This window comes from Lynx rufus, unplaced genomic scaffold, assembly GCF_022079265.1.
Source record: "Lynx rufus isolate CCGP_SWC_20201006 ecotype Redwood Valley unplaced genomic scaffold, mLynRuf1.p SCAF_18, whole genome shotgun sequence".
NCBI lineage: Eukaryota > Metazoa > Chordata > Mammalia > Carnivora > Felidae > Lynx > Lynx rufus.
In genome coordinates, this window is record NW_025814832.1 from 41,538,304 (window position 1) to 41,551,639 (window position 13,336).

Below are 13,336 nucleotides of genomic sequence, written 5' to 3' on the forward strand. Positions count from 1 at the left end.
GAAGAGTCAAAGAATTTGTGAACATATTTTATTTTTTATTTTTTTCCAGCACTCATTCAGTAGATCTTTATTTTTTTTCAATATATGAAATTTATTGTCAAATTGGTTTCCATACAACACCCAGTGCTCATCCCAAAAGGTGCCCTCCTCGATACCCATCACCCACCCTCCCCTCCCTCCCACCCCCCATCAACCCTCAGTTTTGTGAACATATTTTAAAACTACCATAGCCAGGAAAACAAACCATTCTAGATATTTCAAACACACACACACACACACACACACACACGCAAAGGTCATACAAGCAATTGGTGCTCACCACTGGTGGGGCTCGTGGTGGTGAAGGTCAGGGCCAGGGGGGAATCGCACCACTAGCTCTCAGGTTACTTTACCACAGTTGCTTTCCATAGATTCAAAGTTGCTGCTGCCACTCAGTCAGGAAACTTCGGGAAGCCACTGCTGGGGTCACTACAGCCCCATGGCCCCAAGCCTGACTGGTGGGGACTATGGACTCCAACATTCAGCCTGCATGTCTGCTGCTGCAGAGGAGAAAAGCATGGCTTCCGCCTCCTTCCCGCCTTCCAAATTTCACACAGGTACGCTTTATTGGCAGAATTCTGCTGTCGAGGGAATCCGTGAACTATGGTTCGTGGGTGTCCAGGACCTGCAAAGAAGGGGCTAGAAATGGGTGTCAAGAGCCAACCAACATTATCCAGCAAACCCCTCCTGATGGGTGGGTGTTCAAAGGCTTTGTAAAAGGGGGGTGGTGTCCACATGGAGTAACCTGGTGGTCGTGTTTCTAAGTCAGAAACCCTGAAAGGTGTCATTCTAGCTGGGCAGCAGGTGAGGCGCTGGATGCTGACGACATACACTCATCCCCAGAGGTGACTGGAGAAGCGCCTGGAGTTGATTCTTAGTTTCATCTCTGGAACGTGCTCACTGGAATTAAAGCTGGATGGACTACTGGCAATGCAGTATGTGAGAAAACATAGCCCCCATTCAAAAGGGCTGCCAGAGAAAAGATCTCCACAGGGAAACATGATTTCTCAAAATCTAGCCTTTGGACCTCTATACGCAAACATCCCTGGGATGCTTACTTAAAAAGCTGATCCTGGGGCGCCTGGGTGGCGCAGTCGGTTAAGCGTCCGACTTCAGCCAGGTCACGATCTCACGGTCCGGGAGTTCGAGCCCCGCGTCAGGCTCTGGGCTGATGGCTCAGAGCCTGGAGCCTGTTTCCGATTCTGTGTCTCCCTCTCTCTCTGCCCCTCCCCCATTCATGCTCTGTCTCTCTCTGTCCGAAAAATAAATAAACGTTGAAAAAAAAAAAATTTAAAAAAGCTGATCCTGAAAATAATTTAATTTCAAAGGCTGTTGGGGCACCTGGCTGGTTCAGTCAGTTGAGCGACCGACTTCGGCTCAGGTCATGATCTCACGGTTCTTGGGTTTGAGCCCCACGTCGGGCTCTGTGCTGACAGCTCGGAGCCTGGAGCCCGCTTTGGAGTCTGTGTCTTCCTCGCTCGCTGCCCCTCCCCCACCCCCCTGCTTGCACCCTGCCTCTCTCTCAAAAATAAATATTAAAAAAAAAAAATTAAAAGGCTGATCCTGCACACCTCCCCTGATGAAAATAAACAAAAGCAGACACTACTTAAAGTAATCCAGACAGAGTTCAGTCAGTAACACAGTATTGCAGTGCCGTAGGGGAAAGGGTTCATCGTGAGCAGGCACCCAACTGGGATTATTACAGAGGAGATGGGGTATTTCACAGGGAGAATGAGGGGCTAGGGAAGGGAATGAGTGGGGGCTCTATAATCAGAAGTGAAAGATGACAAAAAGCAGGAAGGGACGCTGGCCCATAGGAGACCCATCTGGCTTTGCTGACACTTCTCAAAGTTAAGCTCCTGCCCTCTCACAGAAGCTGGGAGACAGGGGCCCGATCTTCAGGCGTTGGCTGGACTAAGCAGCCAATCCTTTAGACAGCCGGGAGTTTTGCAGGCAGGCACTTTAAGGGAGGCTAGGGTCCTACTAGGGATGCGGCCACGAGCTGCCAGCAACCATGCCCGTGTTTGTTCAAGTCTTCACAGGCCAAGCAAGGTTGAATCAAGAAGAGGGCTCGGAGGAGCCCGGCGAGCATTTGGAGAAAGAATCTGTCACCCTCCGAAGCCACATGCCCACCCCTCCTGAGCCCATCCCCCAAACAGAGGGACCACTTTGACAGGCCTTTGTATGCTCACCAAACTACTGAAGGAGGACAAGGCGGACGGGGAGGTGGGGGAAGCAGACGTTCTCCGGCTTCTTCAGGGCTGGAGGTCAGCAGGGATCTGCGGGCGGGAGACGAAGGGCAGAGCAGATTGAGGATGACCGGGAGGCTCAACTGGATTCTTAACCTGGGAGTCCCGACTGGTCATGCTGGCCGGCTCCTGCCCCCACGGAGGTCAGGGCCTCTCAGTCCTGAGGAGCACCAGGCACGACCAGCTCTGGCTCCTGTGGTCCTGGTGGGGGTATGTTGTTGAGACCTGGGGGATGGCGTGGAGCACCAGCTGGGGGGCGGGAGCACACTCATTCAAGAAGAAGAAAAGTCCCGAGGCCCGAAGCAGAGGCAGGAATGGTGCTTAGGCTGCCTGTGTTCCAGGGCAGCGGCAGAGAGCGGTCTGGCGCCACACTGTGGAGGAAATGAAGATTTCAACAGTACAAAGGCCTCATCTGGATGAGGGCTACACCCCAGGGTGGTAGAGCAGGAAAACAGAAGGAGCCTGGCTCCCTGACATAAGAGCCACCGAACCAGCCCCAGATCCAGTACTTAACCGGATTATCATATGAGAGATCAAGAAGCTGCTTCTTAAAAAAATTTCTTTTCAATGTTGACTTATTTTTGAGAGACAGAGACAGAGCACGAGCAGGGGAGGGGCAGAGAGAGAGGGAGACACACAATGTGAAGCAGGCTCCAGGCTCTGAGCCGTCCGCACACAGCCCGACACAGGGCTCGAACCCATGAACGGCAAGATCATGACCTGAGCCAAAGTCAGACACCTGACCGACTGAGCCACCCGGGTGCCCCCAAGAAGCTGTTTTTTAATTTAACCCACTGTTGGGGCGCCTGGATGGCTCAGTCGGTTAGGTGTCCGACTTCAGCTCAGGTCAGGATCTCACAGTTTGTGGGTTCAAGCCCCACATCGGGCTCTGTGCTGACGGCTCAGAGCCTGGAGCCCGCTTCGGACTCTGTGTCTCCCTCTCTCTCTGCCCTTCCCCCACTCAATCTCTGCCCCTGTCTCAAAAAGAAATAAACATTTAAAACCAAAAAGAATTAGGGGCGCCTGGGTGGCGCAGTCGGTTAAGCGTCCGACTTCAGCCAGGTCACGATCTGCGGTCCGTGAGTTCGAGCCCCGCGTCGGGCTCTGGGCGGATGGCTCGGAGCCTGGAGCCTGTTTCCGATTCTGTGTCTCCCTCTCTCTCTGCCCCTCCCCCGTTCATGCTCTGTCTCTCTCTGTCCCAAAAATAAATAAAAACGTTGAAAAAAAAAATTTTAAAACCAAAAAGAATTAAAGGGCGCCTGGGTGGCTCAGTCGGTTAAGCATCCAACTTCAGCTCAGGTCAGGATCTCGCGGTTCGTGAGTTTGAGTCCCACGTCGGGTTCTGTGCTGTCAGCCTGTCAGCGCAGAGCCCGCTTTGGATCCTCTGCCCCACTCTCTCTGCCCCTCCCCCGCTTGCACTCCCCCCCACCCGAAGAAAAGGATTAAAAAAAAGAATTAAAAAAAAAATCACTTAACCCACTGTTGTGTCGGGTCTCTACTGCAGCAGCTGAACCTGTACGTAACCTGATAACGGAGGGAGTCCATGTATCGGTTCTCTTTTGCCACAACAGTGCTAACTAATAAACCATCCTCAAAACTCAGGAGGCTGGGAAACCGATTCTCACAGGTTGGCCGTTACCGCTGTACTTTAACGCCCTGCTGGCTGGATCGGCGCGGCTTCTCACTGCTGGTCTTGTCTCCCTGTGTTGCTGCCGGGACCCAGGCTGAAGAGGCAGCGGCTACCCAAGAGAAGCGTAAGAGAGCAAGCACTCTTGCTCTCTTCGAGCCTAAGCACGGAGCCTCTTCGAGCCTCTTCGAGCCTCTTCGAGCCTAAGCACGGAACCAGCCCCAAGCCCCAAGCCAGGGGATGGGAAAGTGCACTGTGGCCACGAGGAGACACAGCAGGAGCGGGGATGCGGGGAGGGCCCATAATTCTCTCTCCCAGAATGTGACAGAGTCCTGGGTTAGAGGCTACGACACGGTGGCCCTGCTCTTCTAGGCGTCACCTACGAATGGCGCGGAGTGAAAGATAGCGTCCGTCCATGTGAAGACTCAACCGCAGTTCTCTATTAGGTCAGGAGCCCTGACAAGACAAGAATCACATCTCCTTCCTCTTCCCAACGCCTAGTGCCAGACCCTGCCCTCAGGGCTGACTCGGGGATATTACTGGGTGAATCTGAGACCATTTCTTCACTCTCTGCGTAGGATTCCTTATGTAATACAGACTGACCTCCTAAAGGTCAGCACACAGTGCTATGTGTTTGCCCCCAAAGCGGCAAAGGGACCGTGCCATTGGGAACTGAGATGTGTACCTAGGTCTGTCTACACCGCATCCTGGATCCACTGCCTCCCACAGGGACCTCCAGAAGAAAGGACTTCTACAAGTTAAATATCGCAGACTTCACACTCCAAAGGAGAACCGCTTGAAGAGAGCCATGGTTGACGCTAAGGAATGCCACCATCACCACAGAATTCCAGGCACCGGGCATGTGGGTAGAAAGTATATTTTAGGGCAGTGACTCATGGTAAGTCGTTTCCTCCAGACCCTAAAACGGACTATTCAATGTCAAGCTGTCTCAGGCTCAGGCTGATAACAGGGCAGCCATAGGGGACCTAATGGGAGCTGCGTTGTCACGGTCCGAGTCTGTACACACCGCTTGTATAACCTGCCCAAGTTCGCAAAGACAATATATCAGTCGCCGCTCTTTATGCTCCAAGTGAAAGAAATCCAACTAACATATGCTTAAACCAAAAATGTCATACAGTGTATCGGCTCACATAACCGGGAAGCCTAAGATCTTAAAGCTGGCCGCATCTAGCGCTCAAACGTCATTCTCTCCCCAACTGTCCCTCAGTTGTGCTTTCCTCCATGATGGCTTCAGGCTTCCGGATGCATGCCCCAAGACTGCAAAGATAGTCGTTAGTAACTCCAACTCTCCACTGAGGTTGAGCAAGCCTCATAAAGGAAAGCCAGTCTTCAAAAAGCCTCTGATTGGTCTGCTCGGACCCTGTATCTGGTAGGAGGAGACCCTGATTGGCCAGCCATGGCCACGTGCACCTGCAAGGTGGGCCTTAAACCAGTACTTAAGTCTCTGCTAGGGCACAGGAACTGAATAGAAAGTCAAGAGAGGGGTTGTCTCACGGCAAGTTGAGGGGGTGAGGTGACAAATGGAAGACCAGACATTGAGGCTAGATTGAACTAACCCTAAGCCTAAACTTTGAACAGGCTTTCACACGTTCATAGATGCTATTGTGAGTAAAACACAAATTCACTTAAGAGCAGGAGTGCCTTCATAGTAACTTTTGGTCTTTCTGTATTTTTTGTCCCAATTAATAGATATTGAAAGGATACCTACGATCACGAGCAGGTCCAAAGACCATTCTATTTTTTAATATTAGAAAGGGATTCTTAACTGCAGATTAAGAGAGAGAGTAAAGAAAGCACGAAGAGAAGGGAGCCAGGAAAAGCCCAGCCCACGAAGCAGCGAAGGAAGGTTCCAGGACAGCAGCGTATGACAGGTCAAGGAGGTAGCCGAGGGAAATGGCACTAACTGTCATGCCAGAGCACTGGAGCGGAGTGGAGGAGTGATCGTGGCGGGCAGCACAGAAAGAGAAGGAGAAGAAATTAAACCCCGGGGGGTCAGGGGACAGAAACGAGTGCCATCGGACTACATGAGTAAGCTCTACGGTGAACAATACTTACCTAGTTACAATTCTGCAACCACTATCATTCGTGGGGCAAGAGTGACAAAACTAAACCCCAAGAATGGAATGGGTGGGGGGTGTTAAAGACCTAACTCCTTGCCTGTGTTGCCAGGAAGTCCACAGACAGTGTCTAAAATGGATGAATCAGAGCACCTGGGTGGCTCAGTCGGTTGAGCGTCTGACGTCAGCTCAGGTCACGATTTCACGGTTCGTGGGTTCGAGCCCCGCATCAGGCTTTGTGTTGACAGTGCAGAGCCTGCTTGGGATTCTCTCTCTCCTTCTCTCTCTTTCAAAAAAAAAAATTAAAAAAAATCTTTCAAATGGAAGAATTAAGAGCTAGAAACACAAGATAGGTGGAGATAAGCACCCGAAGATCCAGCGAGAGGTAAGGAGAACTGAGGACTGGTGAGCTGGCCCAGGAGGGTGGGGATGGTCAAGGCAAGAGGCTGCTGCGGGTCATTCTGTTTCCTCACCATTTCATTTCGTACTATTTGAACTGTAAACTACATGTGATAACATTTGGGAGGCTTAAAGAGTCCATTCTTTTGTCAACTGCACCTCAAAGCTGTATTTGTGTCCAACTTTATTGAGATAGAATTGACAAATCATTTTTACGAACCCTTTAAATCCGTTTTTTCAAAGAGAGTGGGAAGAACCAGCTTCCTGCAACAGAAGCCATGAGAACATTACCTATTCCGGTTTCAAAAGAAATGGTGGCATTAGTCCTACTTAGATGATTTCGGTCAGAGACCAAGTAAGGATACATCTGGGGTTCAAACAAGAGAGGCTCTCACTCCAGTGCTCAAAGACCAGTTAGAAAACGGAGATCTGACTGGACTGGGTAGGTACAAATTAGCCAAAACTGTAATAATAATAATAATAATAATAATATAGCTAGTTATCCTCAAGTGCTTACTTCAGACCAGAAACCGTCCTGAGGATATTATCTTCTTTAATCCTCATGGCAACTGATATTTTCCCCAATTTACAGATGAGGAACTGAGGCTCGGATAGTTTGGGGAACTTCCCAGAAGTCACACACTCTGGCCCCTCTGCCTGAGGCGAAGGGGCCTCAGAGTGTTGTGATTTACTTCTCTTTTCTAACCACCAATCAAACTTAGAAGTTTCTATCTCTGGTGCCATCTCGAGGGGCCTGTGAAAACCACTGACTGTGGCAGTGGTCTCAGGCCCACACTTGCTGGGTTGTGCTGGGCCCCGCGCTGTCTTAGGGAAGGCCTAGAAAACGGTATGGGGTAGAGCCGGCATTCAAACCTAAGCGTTCCTGGCTCCAAAGCCCACTTGCTCGGCCACTGAATTATGCTAGTTCTCCAGCTAGAATCAGAGCTGGGTGAGGATCCCACCTGTAGTAATTATGAGTTGTATGGCCTTGGGCCCCCAAGTTCCTTAACCTCTCTTAAGCCTGTTTTATCATCTATGCCATGGGGATAACAATGGTGCTTACCTTCAGGGTGGTTGCTAAGGATAAATCAAAATTCCTATCTGGCAAATAGGAGCCTCTATTTTCCACACCTGTTAAATCCCTTGCCCTTCAGCTCCTAGGTTAAAGAGAGATTCTCACATTTTCTCACCCTTCAGATCCACGGGTGGTAGGGCAAGAGACAGAAAAGGTTTGGGTCAAGGCTAAATTCTTGGGCCTCATCCCAGAGTGACTCTCCAGGGCAGGGGCGGGGTTCAGGAATCTACACCTTAGACCCCCGAGAAATTCAGATGCCTGCAGTTCTCCTGCCTGGCTTTGAATGACTATGCGTAGTGCTTGAAATCTGACAGACCAGTGCCTTTGTGAGCCTCTGAGCCCTTCCTGCACTGGCCTCCAGCTGTGTCTGTGCCTCCTCCCTTTCCCCATTGCCCAATCTGTCTTTATCTCCCCCTTCCATTCTAATCCCCCTCCCCTTACTCTGGCCTTACTTCCTAGCTTCCTCTCCACCTCTCCGTGCACCCTCCCCTGAGCTCAGTCTGCATTCCTACCCACCAGCCCTTTCTCTACCAGTCTCTTCGCCGGCATCGCCCTTTCCTGTGTCCACCCGGAAGGCTCAGATAAAAGGTGCTTCCGCCAGGATAACCTTCCAGGCCTCTTCTCTGGCACCATGGCACTTTGCATGTACCTTTATTATTGCTCAAATAACAGGGTAATGGGAGATTTTTTTTTTTCCGGCCTCAGACTACCTGGTGGACTCGTGGCCCATGAATGGTGGAAACGTGCGCCAGAGTAAGATGGAGAGAGGAAGACAAGCCCGTAGACTTTGCAGAGGGGCCGAGAGGCCTGAGAAGTAAGAGAAGACCAGGAGACGGGGGCTCCTGAAAAGATCGACAAGAGATTACCATGCGGGGTTCCCACAGCTTTTGCAGACAGCAGCTGCGCAAAAATTCATTGGAAGAACTGAGGAATGTTGCTGGCTCCATCTGGGGGAGGGCATGCTTGTATCAAGACACTGATGCTCTTGATGTGCTATAATTATAACCAGAAACACTATCCTTTTGCCCAGGAAGCTGGATTTCCTAGTAAATTCCTTACTTTCCAAGTTGTTTAATGCTAAGATAATGCTTTGCTTCTGTGTCCTTATTTATTTATTTTTAATGTTTATTTACTTTTGCGAGGGAGAGCACAAGCGAGGGAGGGGCAGAGAGACAGAGAGAGAGAGAGAGAGAGAGAGAGAGAATCCCAAGCAGGCTCTGCACGGTCAGCGCAGAGCCCAATGCAGGGCTGGAACTCACAACTGTGAGATTGTGACCTGAGCCGAAGTCAGACACTTAACCGACCGAGCCACCCAGGCATCCCTCCGTGTCCTTATTTCTAACTTTCTGTTCAACTGTTAACCATACTAAATGTACTCAGATTCATCTAGTCTAAAATCGAGGAGAGGTGGTTCTCGCTCCTAGAGAGAGAATTATTGAAGAGGCAGCCCGCACACACTCAGGTGCCACATCTCCAACAGCTGGTTTTATAAATGGAAACAGGCACTGGGACCCCTTCTTCTCCCCTTCCCAGAAAGGCTGATGGACAGCCTGGCCCAGATCAGTGGAGCTTTCTTCCAAGACCTGTCCCGTTCCCAGACCAGCCCTGTAGACACCCCCAAAGTCCCCCTGGACCTGCAGGTAGCAGTACCTCTCCACCCCAGTACTCACCCCACACTCAGGCCCTAAGATCCCATTTGACCTAAGCCTGCAGGTATGAAGTGTCCAAAGCACAAGACATCTCTCCCCACCCCCACCAACACACACTCTTGACCTTTTGTTCTGAGTCCATGTGAAAGAGAAATATCAACTCTACCAAGTAAAGGAAACAAACAACTTCCTGGCTAGATGAGAATAACCAGAACCTTAAGCTTCATGCCTGGGGGCTGACGGGTACCTAAAGGTGCTCCCTTGGTGACAGCGGTGATCAAAACCTGTATGCTTTTCCTGAGAACCACCAGGCGGGAAGCACCTACTGCACTGATGCCCTCAGGGAGGCAAAACTAGGGTAGACGTTATTGGTCCGATTTTACAAGTGGGAACCTTCCGGGCAGGAGGCCAACAGACAGCCTCAATGGTAGATAGTGCTGTGCCCAGGCAAGGTCATGAACCCAGAAGGCGGCCGGGATCTAGTGAGACGCAGACACTGCTGGGGGCGGGCAGTAGGACACGTTCCACCCGACACTGGTGGGCTAGCCCGGTGGCCTCGCCTCTTCATGCGCATCTCGGGTCGCAGACTCCCCAGCCTCCCAGATCACTCACCTGCTCTGGGGCTGGTGACTTGGGCTTTCCCGAGCGCTGGCCCCGCCCCGAGGCTCCGCCGGCCCTGCGATTGGCTCCGCGGTCCGGGGGCGGGGCCGGACGCCGAACCAACGTGATGGCGTCAGGCGCCGCGAGCGCCGTTTCCTGTTGTCGCTGGCCGGGAGGCCGCAGCGCCTGGTCGGAGGCTTGGGGGCTGCAGTGGCCAGGAGTGCCCCGCGCCGCCTCCCCGCTCCCTCTGGTGAGTTAGGGGTCAGAGGGCGAGGAGGGTGAGAAGGGACGGCGGGGCCGAGACGAGAACGGGCGATGGGTCACCAGCCCTGTCCGTGATCGCAAACCCTTGGTTGCTTTGAAACTGTCCTGCTTCAGAGCCTTTTCCCTTCCCCGCCTGAGCCCCGCACCCTACCCCACTCGGACCCGAGCCTTCAGCCCAAACAGCCAGTGCTGACCCGTCCCCTTCCTCTTCTTCAGCCGTGACCCGAGCCCAGCCCTTACCCTCACCCCTTCACCACTGCTCTTGCGTAAGTGCAGCCACACTCGACCCCACGGTAGCCCACTTGCAACCCCTAGGACAGCCACTTCCCTCCGCCTCCCTCTAACGCGTGTCATTCTCACCCCTCAACCCCTTTGGCGATCCCAGTGCTCCACGCAAACCTCCTCGAACCCCCCGTCCCCCGTCCCCGTCTTTCTGGCTTACCCCTTTTCAGGCTCAGCTTTCTTATCCCAGCCCCCCTGCTCAGCCCCCCAAGGTCTGCTCAGCCAAAACACCCACCTCCCCCCACTCATTTAATACCTACCACCACAGTAGATGCCCTATTGCGCTTACCCCCCCTCTTCTTGATAACTCTGATCTCAGCCCTGTCTCAAGTCTTGTATGTATCTTCTTGTCCTCACCCACTCAACCCCTAACTTCCAAGCCCACCACGTACTTTCTTTCCATCCCCAGCCAGCCTGAGGACACTTCATTCCTGAGTCTTTGCTAAACCACCCCCCAACTCTTGCTGCCCTAGTTCCCACCACCCCTACCCAATCTTGTTAGATTGACGTCTTCCTATCCCCATTTCAACTCTTCATCCCAACTCTGTGCCCATTCTTCCCTTGATGTGGTCCCCATTTGATCTGAGAACCTAGTGCAGTCCCCTGCCAACCCCCCCTGCTTTCTCAGAGCCAGGCACTTGCCGAACACCTCAATTGATGCGGGGCCTCAGATGGTAAGTAAGTGTGGAGGAGTAGAGATCCTTCTCCCGTGGGTCAAGTGCTTTTCCTGGATGTCAGGTCCCCTGTAGCTGTCCTTAAGGATTGTGTTCCTGGCATCCATATTACATTACTCGCGTTGGCTGCTGGAATGGTAGGTATCATCCAAATACCTGGAAGGTGAGGGATAGCTACTCATTCAGCTGGGGCAGTGGGAGCTTATCACTTCCTTTTGGGTGATGATCTGGAGAAACTCAAGGGGTTTCTCCACTGTGTGGGGTTGGCTGTGGTCACAGAATCATGTCCGTGTGTATTGCCCTGCCGCTTAGAAAGGACCCTCACCCAGTGCTCCTCCTGGCCAGAAGTGGTTGTAGATTAGTCCCGCTACCGAATGTGCCAGAGGTGACGTTACATGTTGTGAAGAGTAGAGGTGAGTGGATCCTGGGGACGCCGAGGCCTCCGTGGAGGCTGTTGAATTGCTTCCTGTTTTTGCAGGTGCTGGATCATTGAGGTTTGACCATTTTGATTACCCATGAACACAGAGAGTCAAGTTATCTCAGAGTAGCAGGACATTCTTGAGGCACCCAGGCTCCATTGTTAACATTTATAATCTCCTGGGATTTGGGGGTGCACCTCCCCTCTAAGTTCTGGTGACCAAACTCCAAAGGATTGGCCATTTGACAGCCATTGTAAAGGACCCCAAAGAAGACCCATTGTCTCTGCTTGCATTTATAGTCTCACGCCTTTGAGAATTGGATGTCCTTTGACCTTCAATATCCCCTTCCGTTAAGGTGTGATCTCTGAAGGGTTTCAGCCTGTTGGCAGCTTGGTGTAATGGAAGGAGTTCCACAGTGACCCCACCACTGAAAAGTTGTATACCTCAACCTCTTACGGTCTGCAACGGTCTGAGCCTTTTTATTTTACTCATCTGTTCATTCAGCAAGTATTTTTTGAGCACCACTGTGTGCCGTGCACTGTTTGAAGCATTAGAAATACAATGGTGAATGAGTCAGGCAAAGGTCCTGCTTTCATTCACTCGGAGTTTGGTCCTTGGCAGAATCTTAAGGGATCTGGGACAAGAATATGGGAGAGATGGGTGTTGTTGGATGGAAGGAGGGAGGGAGGAAAGAAAGATACCCAGTGTTCCTAGACTTCACATTTCTGGCCTCACCCACTAGCCTTTGGACTGGGAATCACGAGCTAGAAGTTGCCTGCCCTCCAGCTGATATTCAGTTGCTTTGTTGCCCAACCCCACCCCCCCCACACACACACCCATCCCACCCCCCACAGGGCTCTTGTCTAGAAATCCAACTTTCTTCAGGTAGAAGGAGGTGCTGTTTACTCAGCACTCACATGTCTGAAGTGTCCGCTGTCTTTCTGAATCAGAAGATAACTTTGTCATTTGTTTCCAACTGAAAACCCTGACTCATCACCTGGTACAGCAGCTGGAGGGCTTAAACACCGGCCTGTTGTCGTGCATAGCCAGGTGCAGGATCGGAGTCAGGCCTTAGAGACGAGGCTGTCGCGGATGGCGGGGAAGTCTCTCAGAAGAAGAGGTTGCTGTTTACTGATGAACGGAGTGTTTCGAAAGTGGCGAAGCCAGGTTATCCATTTCTTCTTTTAATGTAAGTCTCATCTGAGTCCTTCTCCTCTTTTCGTTCTTCCTTAGTCTCTGGAGGAAGTGAAATTGGATGTTTATAGAAGGCCAGGCAGTATCACCAAGAGAATCAACCACAACGATTCCTTCCTGTGTGTTGGAACGTTTGAGGAGGGACAGCTCGGAAACCTGGCTGCCATGGAAAGGACCTGTGGTCAGCTAGGTGGGGCCACAGATCTGATGGGCAAGATCGTTTCTTGTCAGTGTTAGGCCTTCTTTGATAAGGTGGAGCTTCTGAAGAGTCTGTGAATAATAAGTTTGCCTGAAACTCTTTGAACCGAGGACCTGGGACAGTATGAACGGGCGAAAGGCACAGAGCTTGGAATGAGAAAATTCTGTCCCTCACCTGAGGCGTGTTTCTACTGAGCCTCAGTTTTCTCTTCTGTGAATGAGGGATAATCATCCTTCTCTCACAGGATTGTTTTAAGAATTAAATGAGGATAGAGAACGAGATCCTGTGCCAGAGTGAACCGATACAGAGGGGCAGAGGTAGACGAAGGGTGGCTTAGGAGTTTCCTAAAGGCACACGGCACTCACCTTTTCTGCTCAGCTGTATCAGGGATGTTTGAACTCTCTACTTGCTCTCTTGATTCTGGGTCTCCTGAAGACCCACCCCTCTTTCGTTTGCTTCTTGGTGTCAGTGAAGACAGTTCTGAGGATAGAAAGTGAAACCAGTCCCATAGCGTGGTAGATGGGGGTCTGGCCCACCCAAGGAGCCTGCTGGAGTGCTGACCTAGCAGTCAGGAGACCCAGAGCCCAG

At 51.6% G+C, this 13,336-nt stretch overlaps 3 protein-coding genes and 1 long non-coding RNA gene across 24 annotated transcripts in view; 3 read left to right on the forward strand and 1 right to left on the reverse strand.

Moving 5' to 3' along the window:
• LOC124512839 (leucine-rich repeat-containing protein 37A3-like) overlaps nt 1-13,336 on the forward strand; it is a 340,529-nt gene that overhangs the window by 57,315 nt on the left and 269,878 nt on the right. The gene's annotated exons all lie outside the window — the stretch shown is intronic.
• Nucleotides 216-4,892, reverse strand: LOC124513576 (retinoic acid receptor beta-like). Of its 9 annotated transcripts, none has more exons than XR_006962449.1 (3): nt 4,601-4,892; nt 2,232-2,659; nt 216-678 (listed from the first exon to the last, which is right to left on the reverse strand). XR_006962449.1 is itself a non-coding variant. In XM_047081709.1 (3 exons), the coding sequence occupies exons 1-3, from the start codon at nt 3,831-3,833 to the stop codon at nt 432-434; spliced, it is 399 nt and encodes a 132-aa protein (XP_046937665.1). In that variant the 5' UTR covers nt 3,834-4,341; the 3' UTR covers nt 216-431. The 9 variants fall into 9 exon arrangements, 2 of the variants coding, with proteins under 2 accessions (XP_046937665.1, XP_046937666.1); XR_006962444.1 differs by lacking the exon at nt 4,601-4,892 and adding an exon at nt 3,765-4,587 and having other exon boundaries at nt 2,232-2,318; XR_006962448.1 differs by lacking the exon at nt 4,601-4,892 and adding an exon at nt 3,928-4,577.
• On the forward strand, nt 5,038-8,548 carry LOC124513583 (uncharacterized). The gene is made up of 2 exons (XR_006962451.1): nt 5,038-5,353; nt 8,173-8,548. It is a non-coding gene; the product is annotated as an uncharacterized LOC124513583 (long non-coding RNA).
• Nucleotides 9,869-13,336, forward strand: part of LOC124513568 (pleckstrin homology domain-containing family M member 1-like) — an 80,611-nt gene continuing 77,143 nt past the window's right edge. For 9 of the 13 annotated variants that reach the window (XR_006962431.1, XR_006962430.1, XR_006962429.1 and 6 more), the window contains exon 1: nt 9,979-12,544. The gene's annotated coding sequence lies outside the window, so the exon portion shown is untranslated. The other 4 variants (XR_006962433.1, XR_006962432.1, XR_006962434.1 and 1 more) reach the window with 4 other exon arrangements.

Coding starts and splice junctions, on each gene's coding strand:
- LOC124513576 (XM_047081709.1), bottom strand. CDS start 3,833: ATGGACTCCCTCCGTTATCAGGTTACGTACAGGTTCAGCTGCTGCAGT. Junction 2,319..3,768: donor AGTAGAGACCCGACACAACA/GTGGGTTAAGTG, acceptor TCCCGCCCGCAG/ATCCCTGCTGACCTCCAGCC. Junction 679..2,231: donor TGTCCTCCTTCAGTAGTTTG/GTGAGCATACAA, acceptor ACCCATTTCTAG/CCCCTTCTTTGCAGGTCCTG.